General features: G+C 41.2%; 1 protein-coding gene across 1 annotated transcript in view; it reads right to left on the bottom strand.

Moving 5' to 3' along the window:
- Positions 1-1,806: 1,806 nt before the first annotated feature.
- The window catches only part of F5 (coagulation factor V), a 76,206-nt gene continuing 61,390 nt past the window's right edge, over positions 1,807-16,622 (bottom strand). The window contains exons 18-25 of the mRNA XM_043567951.1: positions 15,109-15,225; positions 14,172-14,243; positions 12,774-12,874; positions 12,191-12,346; positions 9,603-9,747; positions 7,037-7,188; positions 3,579-3,761; positions 1,807-2,221 (exon numbers count right to left, since the gene is read on the bottom strand). Coding sequence (XP_043423886.1) covers positions 2,075-2,221; positions 3,579-3,761; positions 7,037-7,188; positions 9,603-9,747; positions 12,191-12,346; positions 12,774-12,874; positions 14,172-14,243; positions 15,109-15,225 — 1,073 coding nt within the window. The 3' untranslated portion in view covers positions 1,807-2,074. The remainder of the gene's footprint in view (positions 2,222-3,578; positions 3,762-7,036; positions 7,189-9,602; positions 9,748-12,190; positions 12,347-12,773; positions 12,875-14,171; positions 14,244-15,108; positions 15,226-16,622) is intronic.

Raw genomic sequence — 16,622 nt, forward strand, 5'->3', positions numbered from 1 at the left:
GCGAATCCTTGACAATGGGAATCATTTACATATGTCAAATCATCAAGTTCTGCACTTAAACATATTACAGTTTTGTCAAATATATTTTAATAAAGGTGTGGGGGGGGGAGAAAGCCATATTTTGTGGATGTTTGAAGTTCCCCTATGCATTCACAGGACTCAGCCCACCCATGGATGCAATAGGTAACTCTGATAGTTAGTATCTAAAGATGTTCCCAATGAATTCTACTCCTTGGGATGCACCTGTGACTTGTGTTAACCAATAGGACACCGCAGAGTGAGGCTGTGCCAGTTCCAGGCCTTACCTTTAAGAGGACTGGCAACTTCTGCTTCCTAAACCATGAACACTTGCTTTGAGGAGCCCGAACCACCTTACATGAAGCCCAGCTCTCCTATCGGAGACAGCAAACGGATGGACCACTTGACTGCCACGTCATGAGGAAATGACCTGAAACCACTTGAGGAGTGACATAAGATCAGCTGTTTCAATGTCCCGTTGAGCCTTCTGATGACTCTGCCTCCAGCCCTGCCTATGACCTCACTGGATATCCCCACAATGTAGTCAGGAGTCAAACCACCCAGCCGAGCCCAGTCAACCCACAGAATCATGAGAAAGAATAAACGTGTTGCTTTAAGCATTCAGATTTGGTGGGGCGCCTGGGTGGCGCAGTCGGTTAAGCATCCGACTTCAGCCAGGTCACGATCTCACAGTCCGTGAGTTCGAGCCCCGCGTCAGGCTCTGGGCTGATGGCTCAGAGCCTGGAGCCTGTTTCCGATTCTGTGTCTCCCTCTCTCTCTGCCCCTCCCCCGTTCATGCTCTGTCTCTCTCTGTCCCAAAAATAAATAAAAATGTTGAAAAAAAAATTTAAGCATTCAGATTTGGGGTGGTTTGTTCCACAAAAAGATAGTCTTACCAGTGACTGCCTATCCAATGTGGCTGAAATGGACCAGAGAGCTCCCCAGTCTCACGGTATCTATGGGATCATTGGATGCCAAGTTCCCATGGAGGGGAGCGCTGAAAGGGGAAGTTGTTGAGGAAGGGAGGGGGAGGTTGGGGCCCTGGAAGGAAGGGCACTGAAAGAGAGCCACAATTGCTCGCCAGTTTTAGCAGGAACAGCTGCATTTGGGCCAGTGGTTCCAATGCTGCTTTACAGGTTTTAGCTTTCCCTTAGGTGAACCTATGCTTTGAAAAAACAGTATACCATTGTAGTGTCAGCTAGAGTGAGGCCAAGGGTTCATTTCTCCCATGGTTATTTGGGTTGTGTTTTGTTATCTAAAGACCCCTAACTCTGGACATCATTTTATCTCATAGAGGGTCAGAAAAATCATTGTCACGTAAGGAAGGCAGAGTATTTTAATGACTCATTATTTCATATGGTAAGATATTTTTCTCTTCATGTCAAGAAAAATGAACCATTTAAAATTTTTATTTGTTTCCTTTACTCTTAAATCATAGTTGTTGTTTTTTTTTTAAGGTAGGTGTGAAAGCTATCCAGGTCTATAAATGGCTTAAAAAAGTAATATCTCTTTTATTAGTGTGTACAGGTTTAAAAAAAAAAAGTGTTTATTTCTTAGAGAGAAGCACACGCTAGCGGGAAGGGGCAGAAAGAGAGGGAGATAGAGAATCCCAAGCAGGCTCTACTCTGTCAGCAAAGAGCCAGATGCAGGGCTCAAACCCACAAACTGCAAGATCATGACCTGAGCCGAAATCAGGAGTTGGACGCGTAAATGACTGAGCCACCCAGGCGCCCCTAGTGTTTTTAGGTTTCAACAGAACTATAATGAAGCATGCTAACTACATAAATATTACTTTATATAGCATTTTTAATCATTTTGACAGATAAGCCATTTGTTTGTTGGTTCTTGATATTTTCCCATATATCTGAATAAATAATAGCCATCATCTCACTGAATTGTAGCAAGGAATTACATTATGAAAGTTTCATACATAAAATTTTATTCTCTAATAGAGAAAAGGGAAACAATAAAAATTATTAATATTTAAAATAGCTATAAAATACATTGCCCGCTCTAAATGGCTTGATATATTTCCTATGTCCTTGAATATTCAATTCTAGTAAATATCACAGCCAAAGAGTTCCAAGCGAAGTGCAATACTTTGGTTCCATGTTTTAGGAATGATGCGGATAAACCTGGAAATAATTGGTGGGTTGAAAAAATTCTTCACATGTCCTTTGACATTATTATTTCCTTCGAAAATCTGAAAGGAAAATATGAGAAGATCTTTGATGATGATGTAACAGATATAAAAATCTTATAGGTGATTTTTGTAAAAACAAAGAACACAGACATCATGATCAGAGATGATCTTCAGTCAATTATGAAATCATGTGCCTAACAGACCTCTTTAGGGATTCTACCTCACCAGTGATCCGAGCTGGGAAAATAAAGAAATCTGACGTCTGACACGGTCCCTTTGTAGCTGTGTGACTTCTGGCAGGTTACTTATACTCCCTGATTCTCTATTTCCTCATTGGCAAAATAGGGATAATAAAAGTTTACCTCACAGAAGGCATTATAAAGACTTTTTTTAAGTATGTACACATATGACAAGTGCCAGAGAGTAGTGGTCACCAACATTTAAAATAAAATGCAACGATATGTGTTTTTACTTATTCTTTTTGCCAAATGCTTTATATCCTCAATTGAACTGTGTTTTATGCACCCCCCCCCCTTTTTCTTTTCCAGTTTTGCATTCCCAGCAGGTTCCCCCCAGATTTACATACACCGGAAGCTAAATCACTATTTGTTTATGACAATGATGCTTATCAAGCTAGAAAGACATCCTGGTACAGTGACAGATAAAACAAACTGAACCAACCAAGCGACCAAACAACCCAGGAGTTTAAAAAGAGAGAGAGCTTCAAACTCATTTGCTGAAATAAGTGCTGAGCCCAAGCTGAGCAGTCAGTAAATGTCGCCCCCTTCTCCTGCGCTGCCCCTCCACCTGGCTCCAGCCTCACTTCCATTTCTGGAATATTAGGCTCATGTCCTTAGTTTTGTCCCAGCAGCATCTTAACACCATATGACAGGGAATTAAGGAGAATAATGGTGTAGTTCATCTTGAAGGAAATTAGTTTCCTCATCAGTGAGGCTAACAATTGTCTCCTGCTTAATAATATGATACAGAAAGCTTTGGGGCATGGGCATTTGCTGGGCATCAGTCAAGAATAAGTATACCCCAGGTAATGCCAACATGATGTTATTTCACGGTGGAAAGTTTTCTAGACCCTGTTATGGACTGCATGTTTGCATCCCGCTCAGATTCCTACATCGACACCCTAACCCCCAATGGGATAGTATTAAGAGGCGGGGCCTTTGGGGGGTAATTAGGATTAGAGTAAATCGGGAGGGTGGGGCCGTCACGATGGGATTAATGTACTCATAAAAAGAGGGGGAGACATGGGATCTCTCTCCACACAGAATTCTTAGAGAGGAGGTGCCTGTCTGTGCCTATTTGTCAAATCCCAAAAGCTACGTGCAAATAAATGTAGGGTACTTTTCTCATCACAGCAGCTTTCGAACTGCTTTGTCTTTGCTGGGACACCGGCCGGTACCTTGTCTGCCATGGAGGATTTCTGCCTGTACGATTTCCAATCCACTCCCTGGTCGCTGTAGTGGATGGTGTAGCTCTTCACGTACATTTCCGAGGACAGAGACTTGCAGCCCTGTGTTACAATCGCAGTTATTTTCTTGATTTTGAGTAGGTCAATTTGTAACCACTGCTTGTTGTTGTTTGCCTGTGAAAATGATGAGGACATATGAATGAGGCAATTAAAACCTTTGATTTTTTTTAGACCAAGATACTCAGAAATGTACAGAGCTCAAGAGGATTTCTTTTCTGTCTCATCCCTTAAGATCCTTTCTCTCAGAGGATTTCCCTATTCCTTCGTGTTTGTTGTCACCGACATATATAAACTTTTACTTGAGTATCACAGACACTGTACAATAATGACTTACTTCTTTGTATCCCTTCCTTTTCGAGGGCCGGAATTTGTTTTGTTTCCACGTACTTACCACAATGCATGGCACATGGTTGGTGTTCGACAAATATTTGTTGAATGAACACATAAATGAATCCTACTTGAGAAAGAATATCATATTGCTAAGTTATCTGTAAATATTATTCTCTGAAATAAATTTGTGTAAATGCCATGAGGGTATCAGGGAAAGAATCTCTATTTAACTTATTTTATTTATTTTTTTTTAATTTTTTTTAATGTTTATTTATTTTTGAGACAGAGAGAGACACAGCATGAGCAGGGAAGGGGCAGAGAGAGAGAGGGAGACACAGAATGTGAAGCAGGCTCCAGGCTCTGAGCTGTCAGCACAGAGCCCGACGTGGGGCTCGAACTCACGAACCGTGAGATCATGACCTGAGCTGAAGTCGGACGCTTAACCGACTGAGCCACCCAGGCGCCCCTCTATTTAACTTATTTTAGAAAAGTCCCACTTTTCTTCCCATTGCTTATATCAACGAGGAGAAGTCCAATTTCTTCTCTTCTGATATTTCAAATAAATGTAATATTTGAGAGCCTTGATAAAGCCATACCTGGGACTTTATGGCATGGTAGCTGTCCTGCCTTCTGGCCTAACAAAATGCCTAATCATATGTTCGCTGATACATACTTGGAGAAAGAGGATCAGAAGGACTGAGTACGACAGTAATCTAAGAGAAATTTTCACCTTTGGGAGATTTATCATGCCCCATAGTCTCATTTAGTTCTATATGAAATAGTGAATATTGACATGTTTCTTTATCATCACTTATGTGTACACATATGTATGTGTATATATTTATACACAGATATATGTATATACTCATATACTATATGTATTTTTAAAGTAAATTAACCGAATTAAAATTATCATGTTAATTAATTTTTTGTCAAGTTTGTAACACTCTCTAGGGACTTTGGTGGTTTCTTTTTTAGAAAATTTTTTAATGTTTATGTTTTATTTTTGAGAGACAGAAAGAGAGAGAGAGGGAGGGAGGGAGAGAGGGAGAGAGGAAGAGGGAGAGAGAGAGAGAGAGAGCGAGAGCGCCAGAGCAGGGGAGGGGAAGAGAGAGTGAGACACAGAATCCAAAGCAGGCTCCAGGCTCTGAGCTGTCAGCCCAGAGCTGGACATGGGCTTGTGAACCTTGAGATCATGACCTGAGCCGAAGTTGGACACTTAACCAATTGAGCCACCCAGGCGCCCCAAGGGAATTTGGTGGTTTCTTAGTGTACCTTTAAACTGTATGGTATCCAATCAAAGTTGTACCGGTGATATAGAATATAGATTGCTAGAGGGTTTTTGAAGGCATGAAAATTTTCGTAGGCATAACAGAGGCATAACAGACACCTCAGTCTGTGTGTGTACTTGCGTAGGTCTGGCTTAGATTTTTAGCCTCTCTAAAAAGACTCTTTAAAGACATATGATCCTAATAGAAGATTAAGTGAAACAGTTCTGACCTAGAATTCCAGATTTTAAAATGACAGCATTAAAAATTAAAATCCGCATTTCATCTTTGAAACCCTTATTATATTACAAAGACTAAGTGCAAATCATATACAGAGCAAAGTATTTCAAAAAGTTGTAAAATACGGAGTAGGGTGACACAGCTATACCATGAACAGATCTAAAGAGTTATCTGGGAAAAAATTGGATGACATCTCTATGTAACTTAATCTTTCATTTTTTATTATTTTATTTATATAATTATATTAGTATAATGTAATACATTATTACTTTTTTAATTTTAACTTCTTCAGGTCTGTTTCCCCCTCCATGAAAGTGCATAATAAGGGGTTTGGGTGGTTTTGAATGGCGGAAGGACCACTAAACTGTTTATCGGGAGAATGGGTTTCCTGATTCTGCCACCAGACTAAGCGAAAATGATGCAATCTTCTCTGTGTTTAAACTTAACAGGAAAAGTCTGGACCATATGCTTTGTAACCCCCTCACTGTTCTTCTATTCTGTGAGTCTGTGATGGACTAGAAATGAGTTCTGAGATACAGATGTCAGTTCCCAAGACTGTCTGTATGGGGTCCAAGCTGTTCTGCTTTCTCTACTCCCACCACAGCTCTCTTTCCATTTCTGACAGCCTAACTTAGGGTTAGGACCTGGAATTCTATGGAGTCCAGGGAACTAGAATGTAGGTGTCTTAAGGGAGGGACATAGGAAGATAGAAAATAAGGAAGGGTTAAGTTGACTGATAGAATTATTCTGGTTTCTGATGCCACCGTAATTTTTCAAGTCAGTTGAAAAGTGCAATAAAAAGGAGTCAATATTAACAGTTACCCTAAAAACTAAGACACTGGAATTACTCAATGGGCTAATATTAGGAGCAATATTACTCTCTGGAAGATGCTTGTTAAACTTAGGCCACTGATTTATAACCCTGGTTTTGTAGCATTTTACCGTGCCTCCAATTGTCCAAAGGAATGTCACAAAATTCTAAAAAATGGGAACAAAAAATATTTAAATAGCACTATTAAGAAAATGAAAAATATTGCTAAATTGTGAAAAAAGAGAGAAGGTGTTGGAAATCTAAATCATTTATCACTAAGTTGTCTTAATTCAGAGGTGGCAAGCTACAGCCCAAGGGCCATATTTGGCCCCCTGCCTGTTTTGTAAATAAAGTTTTATTGGAATACAGCCATGCTCATGTACTTACTGTTTATAGCTGCTTTCTTGCTATAGTGGCAGAGTTGAGTAGTTATGACTAGAAATGTATGGCTCACAAAGTCGAAAATATTTATTATCTGGCCCTTTGCAGAAAAAATTTGCCCGGCCTCGTCTAAATCAAGACTAGACCAAAAACCAAGGAGATGGTAACTTCTCTCTGAGCCAAAGTCAGAGCTACAGCTATCAAGTCAACAGACATCCTAGGTCTAAGGACCTAGGATCATAATCTGCAGAAACAGGAGATAATATTCTTGCTTCCCAAGATGCCCATGTTCCTTGTAGTGAGGGCCGTGGTTTTCTTCTAGAAGGCTGAGAGAACTCCACTCATAGGCGTTATTTTACCTTGGCTTGCCAGGCATTCACACGGCCCTGGGCATTGAGACGGGCACGGAAGGGTTCCCAGTAATCTCCCCACCAAGATTTTTTAAATGAGGAAGCTGTGATTTGCTTGTTTTCTATCTTTCCACTTTCCATACCCAGCGGTGTGGAGCATCCTGTCAAGAGAAAAGTAATGTGATTAATTATGCACCACCAGTATTCCCTGTGTGGTGGTTTGCACTACAGAGGAGACAGTATTCATACTCGGTAACAACAAAACAACCATCGCCAACAGTGAACATTATTGCCCATGTGCCAAATCCTATTTTTAGGCTCTCCATGTATTATCTGATGCTGCTAACCACCTCCATTTTACAAATGAGAAGACAAAAGCAGAGCAAGAAAGAGTAACTTGCCTGAAGTAAGACTACCAGAAGAATCAGAAACTAAACTGGGGCGCAGGAAGTCTGACACCAAACACCGCGTTCTAAATATTTAAACTCATTTTCCTCCTTCAGAGAATCATGGAAACTGTCTTTTCTTTGAGGTAGAAAATACTCCTAAACTATCTCTGTATATAAGAATATACTCTATTTCTCTTTCTAAGGAAAAGCTACAAAGAAGAAGATCCCTGGGGAGTCACATTTAATATTTTATTTTTAACCCTTTGAGGGTGGTTCATGTTATGAATTTTGCCAAGATGTGAACTTGAACGTCAGGCTTCGAGGCTGGGCTGCGAATGTAAGAAACGTAACTAGTGAGTGAGCCCAGCTGACCACGCATCATCATCACCTCTGTGACACTTTGTTCTTGTTAGTAAATCATGCTGACATTTTCTTGAAGTGATAGCTTTCTCATGGAAAAAAAAGTTTTAAAAAAGAAAATCTACTCTAATAATTATATCAAGAAAGTGTAGATATTTTTATTATTATTATTTTTTAACGTTTGTTTTTGAGCAAGAGAGAGAGACAGACAGACAGAGTGTGAGCAGGGGGAGGGACAGAGAGAGAGGGAGACACAGAATCCGAAGCAGGCTCCAGGCTCCGAGCTGTCAGCACAGAGCCTGACGCGGGGCTCAAACTCACAAACTGAGCTGAAGTCGGATGCTTAACCGACTGAGCCACCCAGGCACCCCAAGAAAGTGAAGAGATTTTTAAAAAGTAATGCTTCTTGAATAGAATATAAATGTTTTAAATAGATTAACAGAGTTGAATGTCACATTTTAGAGTGGCTTGTCTCTATGATCTGAACAAACTACCATTTACATCATGTGCCAGAGGGAAAGAAAGGCCAGTGATTTACGGAGCTGTCTCAAGGACTGCTCCTGCTATACAGAATTAGCATTTTATGTGGGAGGTGTTACATACTACTGCTAACTGCGCTTTGACAAAATGCCCACGTCTATGCCCCTCAAGGTATCGGCAGTATAATGGATACCGTTATCTGCCTCGATAAGAAGCGGATTCCGAGTTTCAGCTGCTTTGTCCACTGTGAGCCGTGCGAGACTGAGAAGGTACTGTAGCTCCCCAACAGGTGGAGAAATGCACGTTTCAGGTGCGCTATGTATTGATCTCCCTCCCGCTCAGAGCCCTTGGGCAGCTGAGATGCAACGGAAGATTAGCCAGGGCCTTCTTTTACCCCAGATTGCTAGATAGATATTTTCTAGATGCGCTTTGAAGTGAAAGAATGTGGAGAGCTCTACTTTAAGAGTCACCAAAGGAGCATAGTTGATCAGATTCTTAAACATCTTTGTTCCACATGGTAGAATTTTATTATGGCCATTTGTGAGTACCTGGATTTATTTATACCACAGGTCACATTACATCCCTTGAAAAACAGCAGCTTACAGAGAAAGAGCTTGAGCGCCTACATTGGGTGCCAAAGAGAATGAAGAGTTCAATCAGAGTTTCAGGAGGTTGACAAGGAGTTTAGATTCGTTGAAAACATTCATCGAACATCTAATATATGCCAGTAATGTTGCTATGTTCTTCTACTGCATTAAAATCTGGGTGACCTGGGGGCGCCTGGGTGGTGCAGTCGGTTGAGCGTCCGACTTCAGCCAGGTCACGATCTCGCGGTCCGTGGGTTCGAGCCCCGCGTCGGGCTCTGGGCTGATGGCTCGGAGCCTGGAGCCTGTTTCTGATTCTGTGTCTCCCTCTCTCTCTGCCCCTCCCCCGTTCATGCTCTGTCTCTCTCTGTCCCAAAAATAAATAAACGTTGAAAAAAAAATTAAAAAAAAAATAAATAAAATCTGGGTGACCTGGAGAACTATGGAAGAGTCAGGCCTAGTCTGAACCTTAGTTCTTATTGAAATGGGCTGATGCAGTCATTCTAAGCTAGGGCCCTTCCTCGCAGGGTCAGGGCGGTGCCCATGCCATCCTGGCACTGTTCAGAGATGGTGCCTGCCCTTTGGCTGGTAGAACCAGTTTTGGCCCAGATCACAATGAGAGTTCACCTGAGCAGAACCGGTTTCGCCAAGGTTTTTCTAGGCACCCAAGTGATTGAAGAGAACTAAAAGTTCTAGCCATTCTTCCATATCTACTTGATTCTCTGCCTGGTGGTTGGACAACAATGCATCTTAGTTCCTTACCGTTAACCTCACAGCCTTGTAGCTCCAAGCGAAGGGCAGCTCTATTGTAGGATCTGGTTGGAGAGATCCTAATATATCTAGCCACGATGGGTGGGTCAAACTGATTGTCTTTTATTGTAGAGGCATCTGAATTGCCATCAAAATACTAGAGGAAAAAAAGAGGAAGGCTTAGTTATGTAACAATTCTCTATAAAGTGATTTTGTAATAAAATTCTGGATTAAATTAATATTGTCATTTTCAGTTTTCATGTGACCTGAATTAAGTCTCTTGGTTTTAAAAAAAATAATTGGAGGGGCGCCTGGGTGGCTCAGTCGGTGGAGCGTCCGACTTCAGCTCAGGTCATGATCTCACACTCTGTGAGTTCGAGCCCTGCATCAGGCTCTGTGCTGACAGCTCAGAGTCTGGAGCCTGCTTCAGATTCTGTGTCTCCCTCTCTCCCTGCCCCTCCCCTGCTCATGCTCTGTCTCTCTCTGTCTCAAAAATAAATAAAAACGTTAAAAAAATTTTTTTTAATAAAAAAATAATTGGAGATCACTTCAGGAAGATGAGGTAGACATATTTTGCCTCGTTCCTTCTGCTGAGTACTACTAAAACATAAGGAGCCTCGGAGAGGGGGAGAGAAGAAGGCAGACTGGCTAGGGTCCTTGGGACCCAAGGAGCAACATGGCGGTGGGCTCCCTTGGTTTTATTGTTACCTCATATGCCTCAGACTGGGAAGCAAAGAAGCCAGCAACCAAGAAACACCAATGGGTGCAGCCAAAAAAAAAAAAAAAAAAAAAAGTCCCAATGAAAACCTGCTTTCTCTAGCCACAGGCCCAGGAAAGAGCAGCTCAGCAAGACAGAAAATTCTCAGATGATAACTGATCTATGTCCAGCTCAGCATTATAGAAAACATCATGGCCCTTCCTCTACTCACAGCATCAAAGGCCAAGTGGGGAGCCTAGACTTCCATGCTCATGAGATTGTAATGAGGCACCCCAGCACCCTCACTGGGATTGTGTCAGAGAAGGGCAAATAGGAATCCAGGACTTTGATCCCCGCCAGCTCCTAACAAGACTCCCACCACCGTCGTATCAGTGGACACTATCCCATCCCCACCCAACAGCAAAGGGGAGCTTCCCTTTAGTAGAGAACCTGGACTTGGAAAGAGGCTGGAAAGAGCCAGCAAGGAAAGAGCCAGCTAACACAGGAGATAAGAGCCGCAAGACTGAAAACAGAAAAACAGATAAACACAAGGAAACAGAATCAATTCTTTGAAAAGATAAAAAAAAAAAAAGGCAAACATCTAGCAAGACTGACAAAGCAAAAAGAGAAGAGGTGAATATTACCAACATCAAATTCAACAGGCAATATCACTATAGATCTGCAGACATCAAAAGGATAATAAGAGTATACTGCAAACAACTCTACACACATAAATTTAACAGCCTAGAGGAAATAGATCAGTTTCTTGAAAAACACTATCTAACTCACCCAATATGAAATAGGTAATTTGAACAGCCTGTACCTACTAAAGAAGTTGGATTTGTAATTTACAAGTTCATGGAAAAAAAATCTCTAGGCCCCTATAGTTTCACTGCTGAATACTACAAATATTTAAAGAATTAACACCAATGCTAGAAAATCTCTCCCAGAAAACAGAACATGCTTCCCAAATTATTTTATGAAGCCAGTATTACTCTGATACCAAAACCAGAAAAAAAGTACAAAAAAAAATTAATACCGCACACCAATGTTCCTCATAAGTATAAGGGCAAAAGTCTTTCAGCTATGAACTCTAACTGTAACCTGTGTTCTCTTTCCAAAACTGATCAGTAGGGACGATAATTTGAGATTTTCATGATCTGTTCTAAGGTATAGTGCAAATAATTTATTACCAGGGATAGCTAATAATAATATACAAACTAGTAAAATGGTAAGTGATTTACAGGAAAAATGAAACAGGTTCAAAGTTATCAGCATAATGGCAGACTGACGCCTTACATTCTGATAACTTTCTTTGGCAAGGGGGTTAGGGAGGAAGAGAAGAGTTAGGGCTGGTACATACGGGTTATTGGGAATAATCCCGCTGAGCCTCTGAAAGACCCAGCAGGGGACTGTCACTCCGAAGGCAGGGTAGCAAAAAAACAAAAAAACAAAAAAAAAAAAAACAATTCCGAAAAGCACACTGCTCAGAGCTGCTATTTCCTTCAAGTACACTGAAACAAAGAACAAAATAAAATGTAAAAGTTAGTGTTATCAAAACTTGGAGGCCAAGCTCCAAGCTTAAGAAGCATGAGCTCCTTAAGGCACAAAACCAGATTAAATGCCCTACACCATGTCCCAATCTGAGAAGCATGGGTATTTAGTTTGATCGAAAAGTGATTTTTGTGTGTGTGTGGAGTTTTGAAGTTCCATAAATCAGTCTTATCCCTTTAATTTGTATAACAGACCCATGATTTTGCCACTTTCTTTCATAAAGCCCTAAGAAAGCCATTTGTATTTCTACCACCCAGAAAGGTATTTTTTAAAAAGACATAGTCATAGGCATAGTAGCCTAGTAATCCTAGGATGAGTCTTGAGACTTGGAAAGAAACTGTCCACAGACCATCACGTTCCTTGTGCTGTTCCCTTTGAAGATCTGCCAGTTTGTCTGGTCAGAGCTGTAGGCCACATAGAACTCCATGGTGTAGTAGGACTTCAGATAGTGTTTGGCACCTTGGGTCTGGATCCCTGTGAGGACCACTTCCCTCTGCATGTCAACCTGCAACAGAGCAAAGCCATTAAGCAGATCTGTCCTTGTCGACAACTCACATATCACCTTCCTTAATTCATTGTGTAACCAGCTTTCTTTAGAACTAAAAAGCCAGCACCTAAGTCAGCAAACTAATAAACTGGCTAGATACAATCCATATTTGAGCACAGAGTACCTGGATTTGAATCCAAGTTTGACCACTTACTAGCTGTGTGTGATTTTTGGAAGTTAATCAGTCCCTCCGTTTCTTTGTTTTTTTCATCTGTAAAAAGGGTATCTAGGATAACGCTAGAACTAACTTTATAGGGTTCATTTTGAATATGTAAAGCACTTATAATAGTGCCTAAAACACTGCAATAACAAGAAATAGAAATATGAAATCACTGTCATTTTATTATTATAGCACACTAAATACTATCAGGTTAATAAGATATACCTGGATCCAAGGTTTAAGGTCAACTTCTGAAGGCTTTTCTGTGATCCAAGCATTATATGATCCACCATTGTTTAATCTTGCTAGTTTGGGCTCCCAATAACCTAAATTCAAAAGAGAACAAAATTTATTCTGAACTTAAAAAAAACCCAAAACATACAACTAGAAATTTCCCAAGTAAGTTTAGTCCCCGTGGAAAACCAGATCTCTGCAGGAGCCTCTATTAAAGTTAGGCAACCAGGCAGTTGTCACAGGCCTCAGCTACTAAGTCAGTTCATGATTATGAAATCTCGGCTTCAGGTCTGTGCTTGGTTGGTGTCAACCACCACCCACCCCCTTTCTTGCATGCAGGTTGTGTTTATCTTTTCTCAGCTATGTTGGTGTGGTTGCTGCTGAGTGTGCCTTGCCTAAGCGGAGGACATGGGAGGGATTATGGGAAGCTCGTGATCCCTTGCAACTGACGTCTTCATCTTGGGAAGTGCTTTGAGGCAGAGTGAGGCAATTTAGAAGGAGATCCTGACACAAAGTGGGTGATCAGCAGAGTTTCTGAATAGATGAATGGTTAGCACAGCAAACGGCCCTATTAGAGGGCAGTATGGCATGTGGCCAATAGACCTTGGGAATCTGGCTGGAATATCTCATTTGTGATCAAATGTGGAATGGGGATGAATGTGGAGAGTTTTGGAAATGGGCACATGGTCACAAGAGTATGGGATCAGAAGGAAAGAAGGAAGGAAGGAAGGAAGGAAGGAAGGAAGGAAGGAAGGAAGGAAGGAAAGAAGGAAGGAGAAAACAAAAAAAGAAAGAAAAAGAAAGAAAGAAAGAAAGAAAGAAAAAGAAAAAGAAAGGAAGAAAGAAAGAAATGAAGGAAGAAAAAGAAAGAAAGAGAAAAAGAAAGAAAGGAAAAGAAAAAAGAAAGAAAGGGGGTGCTTGGGTGGCTCAGTTGGTTGTATCTGACTCTTGATTTCTGTTCAGGTCATGATCTCACAGTTTGTGGGTATCAAGCCCTGCATCAGGCTCTGTGCTAGGTATGGAACCGGCTTAAGATTCTCTCTGAGAGAGAGAGAGAGATCCACTCCTCGCTCAATCCCTGCTGAGAGGCTGTACTGCCTTGTAGAGATTCTGAGGACCCCTAGCTCTTGGTCTCCAGGGGGAGAGACTCCTTAGGAACATTATACACCAGGGAGGGAGGCAGTGATGAAGGAATGCCAACAGGTTTTTTGCTCCTTCCTCTACCAGATGAGTGCCTTAAGATAGAGGTGCTTTCCTGTGTAGAGAAAAGCCTGGAGACAAGCAATGATCCATAGATTCAACAGGCAGGGTTATCACGGATGGTTTTTCAGGCTGTATACTGCACAGTTATGGGAGGTGCCTTTCAAAGGCTATGATGCTACTACTTACCCCAATGCCCAGAAGCCCTGATCTGTGAATCAGCTATGATACCAGTGCTTAGTCCCATTGGCATCTTACATTCTACAAAAAAACAGAACAATGAATAATTTTTGCTTAGAAAATACATATTAACAAAGTAAAATTTCGTGGCTAGAGATTATACCTCCGGTGGGTCAGTGATTCAATAGTTTCACCTACCTTATGTGGCACTGACCTAAATATGTTGGATCATAACAGGTGAATGTACTCGCAAGACTGGTGCTCTAACAGAAATAGTGATACCCTAGAGGAAAACCACTGACGTCCTGAAATGCAGTTAGTCTTAAACTGATTTCCATCTGCTTGTATCTTAAAATAAAGCCATTTTACAACATTGCGTACTACCCTTATAAGTCTATGTTCCCAAACGTTGGACCGAAAGTTACAGAGCTATTTACATTCTGATCACAAAAGAAAATACCAGCCACTGAGATACCTGGATGTGGACACAGTGCTTGGTACTCGACAGGTACCTAATAAATGCTGGCTGGCTGGCTGGCTGCATGGATGGACATATGGGAACTGTTTCTCAAATACTGAAATGCCAAGTTCAGAGACTATCCTAGTCATTGTTTAATTCCTGGTATCTTTTCCCTCCTCTGCTCTAGGAGTCTGGAAAAATTCTTCCACTCACTTTCCCATGAATCACATGTCATGAAGGAAGACGCTTTATACTGGTTCCCCAATTGAAAGGCATGCCTTTGGGCTGAAGCATGTGGTTTAAGGTTCCTAGAAGACTGATGTTTGCAGTATAATCAGACCACGGGTCAGAATACAAGCAGCTACTGCTACAGATTTTACCTCTGTCATGCAGAAGTCCCAGAGTTGAGTATTTCGAACTTAAAAGTTAATAATATTCTAGCAGGGACTGTCCTTCTAGAAACATCCCAAGGAGCTCAGAGTGTACCTCTGTCTATGATGAGAAAAGGTGTCTGCATCCCAGCTCTCTGGTTTTCTCCAACCTCTGTGTCAAGGAGCCACCAACCGGATTTTGATGCCTTCATTTCAAGAGTTTTAAATGAACCTAAAATAGAAAGTGAAGCATGACATTACATACCCAAAGATTAAAAGTTAACATTAGTCGACAGCTGTCAAAGAATCCTAAAATCCCTGCATCACAAAGAGTTTTAGAAAAGAACTTATGAATTATCCATTTCTCTTTAGGCAGGGCTAGAGTTGTAACAAACAGATAAAAACGAAACAAAACAGGGGCGCCTGGGTGGCTCAGTCAGTTAAGTGTCCGATTCGGCTCAGGTCATGATCTCATTGTTCATGAGTTCAAGCCCCACATCAGGCTCTGTGCTGATGGCTCAGAGCCTGGAGCCTGCTTCGGATTCTGTGTCTCCCTCTCTCTCTGCCCTTCCCCTGCTCATGCTCTGTCTCTCTCTGTCTCTCAAAAATAAACATTGAAAAAAATTTTTTAAAAATGAAACAAAACAACACACACACATTACTAAAAGTTAATTGGCCCAGACTTTAAAAAATCTCCAGCATGCCTTACTAGAAAGTAACTTTTACTGATCTACATTTAATGTCACAAGCTAACCCACATACAACACAGCTTCACAGTCTTAAGTATTAAAGCGGCCTTGAATGACTCATTATTGGGCCTCAGGAATATTGTATGTGTTTCCTTCCTCTCCCTTCATTTCACTAGTGTTTCTTTTTTTACATAAGAAAAATAAAAATAAAACATCTATCTCCCATGTTTTCAAATTTTCTATTAGGTTTACATAGCTGGATAGAGATACACATAAACTGACTCAGAAAATCACTGAAGGGTGTTTCTGAAACCTCTGATTACCCACTCTGTTATTTCAATGCTACTCATTGCCAGTTTACACTTGAATTCTGCTGACTGTAATTCGTGACTATTTCTCAGATGGCGAATAAAAATTAATAGCTGATGGTCCTCCTCTAACACACGAAAAAAGATTCCAGCTTTCCACTCTCCAACGGAGATATTTAGATTTGAAGATTTGGATGGGCCAGCCAATTCCAGCTTCTCAGGCTCAAGGGAAGGATGATGGATCTGGTAATTTACATTTGGTAAAAAGCCAGAAGTTTGACCTAATCCCCTCTGTCCCTGATTTTAATAAAGTGGGTCTTCATAGCTCCATTAGTGAGCCACTGGCTTGAACAAACCAACCAAGAACACTCTTTCCCCCCACCTTTAACCAAACCAGTCCTGTTTGGACTTCTGTGCCTAACTGAGGCTGACCCACATAGGAACTTCCCAACCAAAGTTCTGGCAAAGGACTGACTGCCCTGCCTAGCTTCTCAGAGCATTTGTGGAAGCAAGGCTGCTTGTTAAAAATGCAGAGTCCTGGGCCCTTGTCTGACATCAAAGTCTCCAGAAGCAAAATCTCTGCCTTAGCATTTATGTTTTAACCGGCTTCCTAGAATTTCACTATGCCTATT

Source organism: Prionailurus bengalensis, chromosome E4, assembly GCF_016509475.1.
Source record: "Prionailurus bengalensis isolate Pbe53 chromosome E4, Fcat_Pben_1.1_paternal_pri, whole genome shotgun sequence".
Taxonomy (NCBI): domain Eukaryota; kingdom Metazoa; phylum Chordata; class Mammalia; order Carnivora; family Felidae; genus Prionailurus; species Prionailurus bengalensis.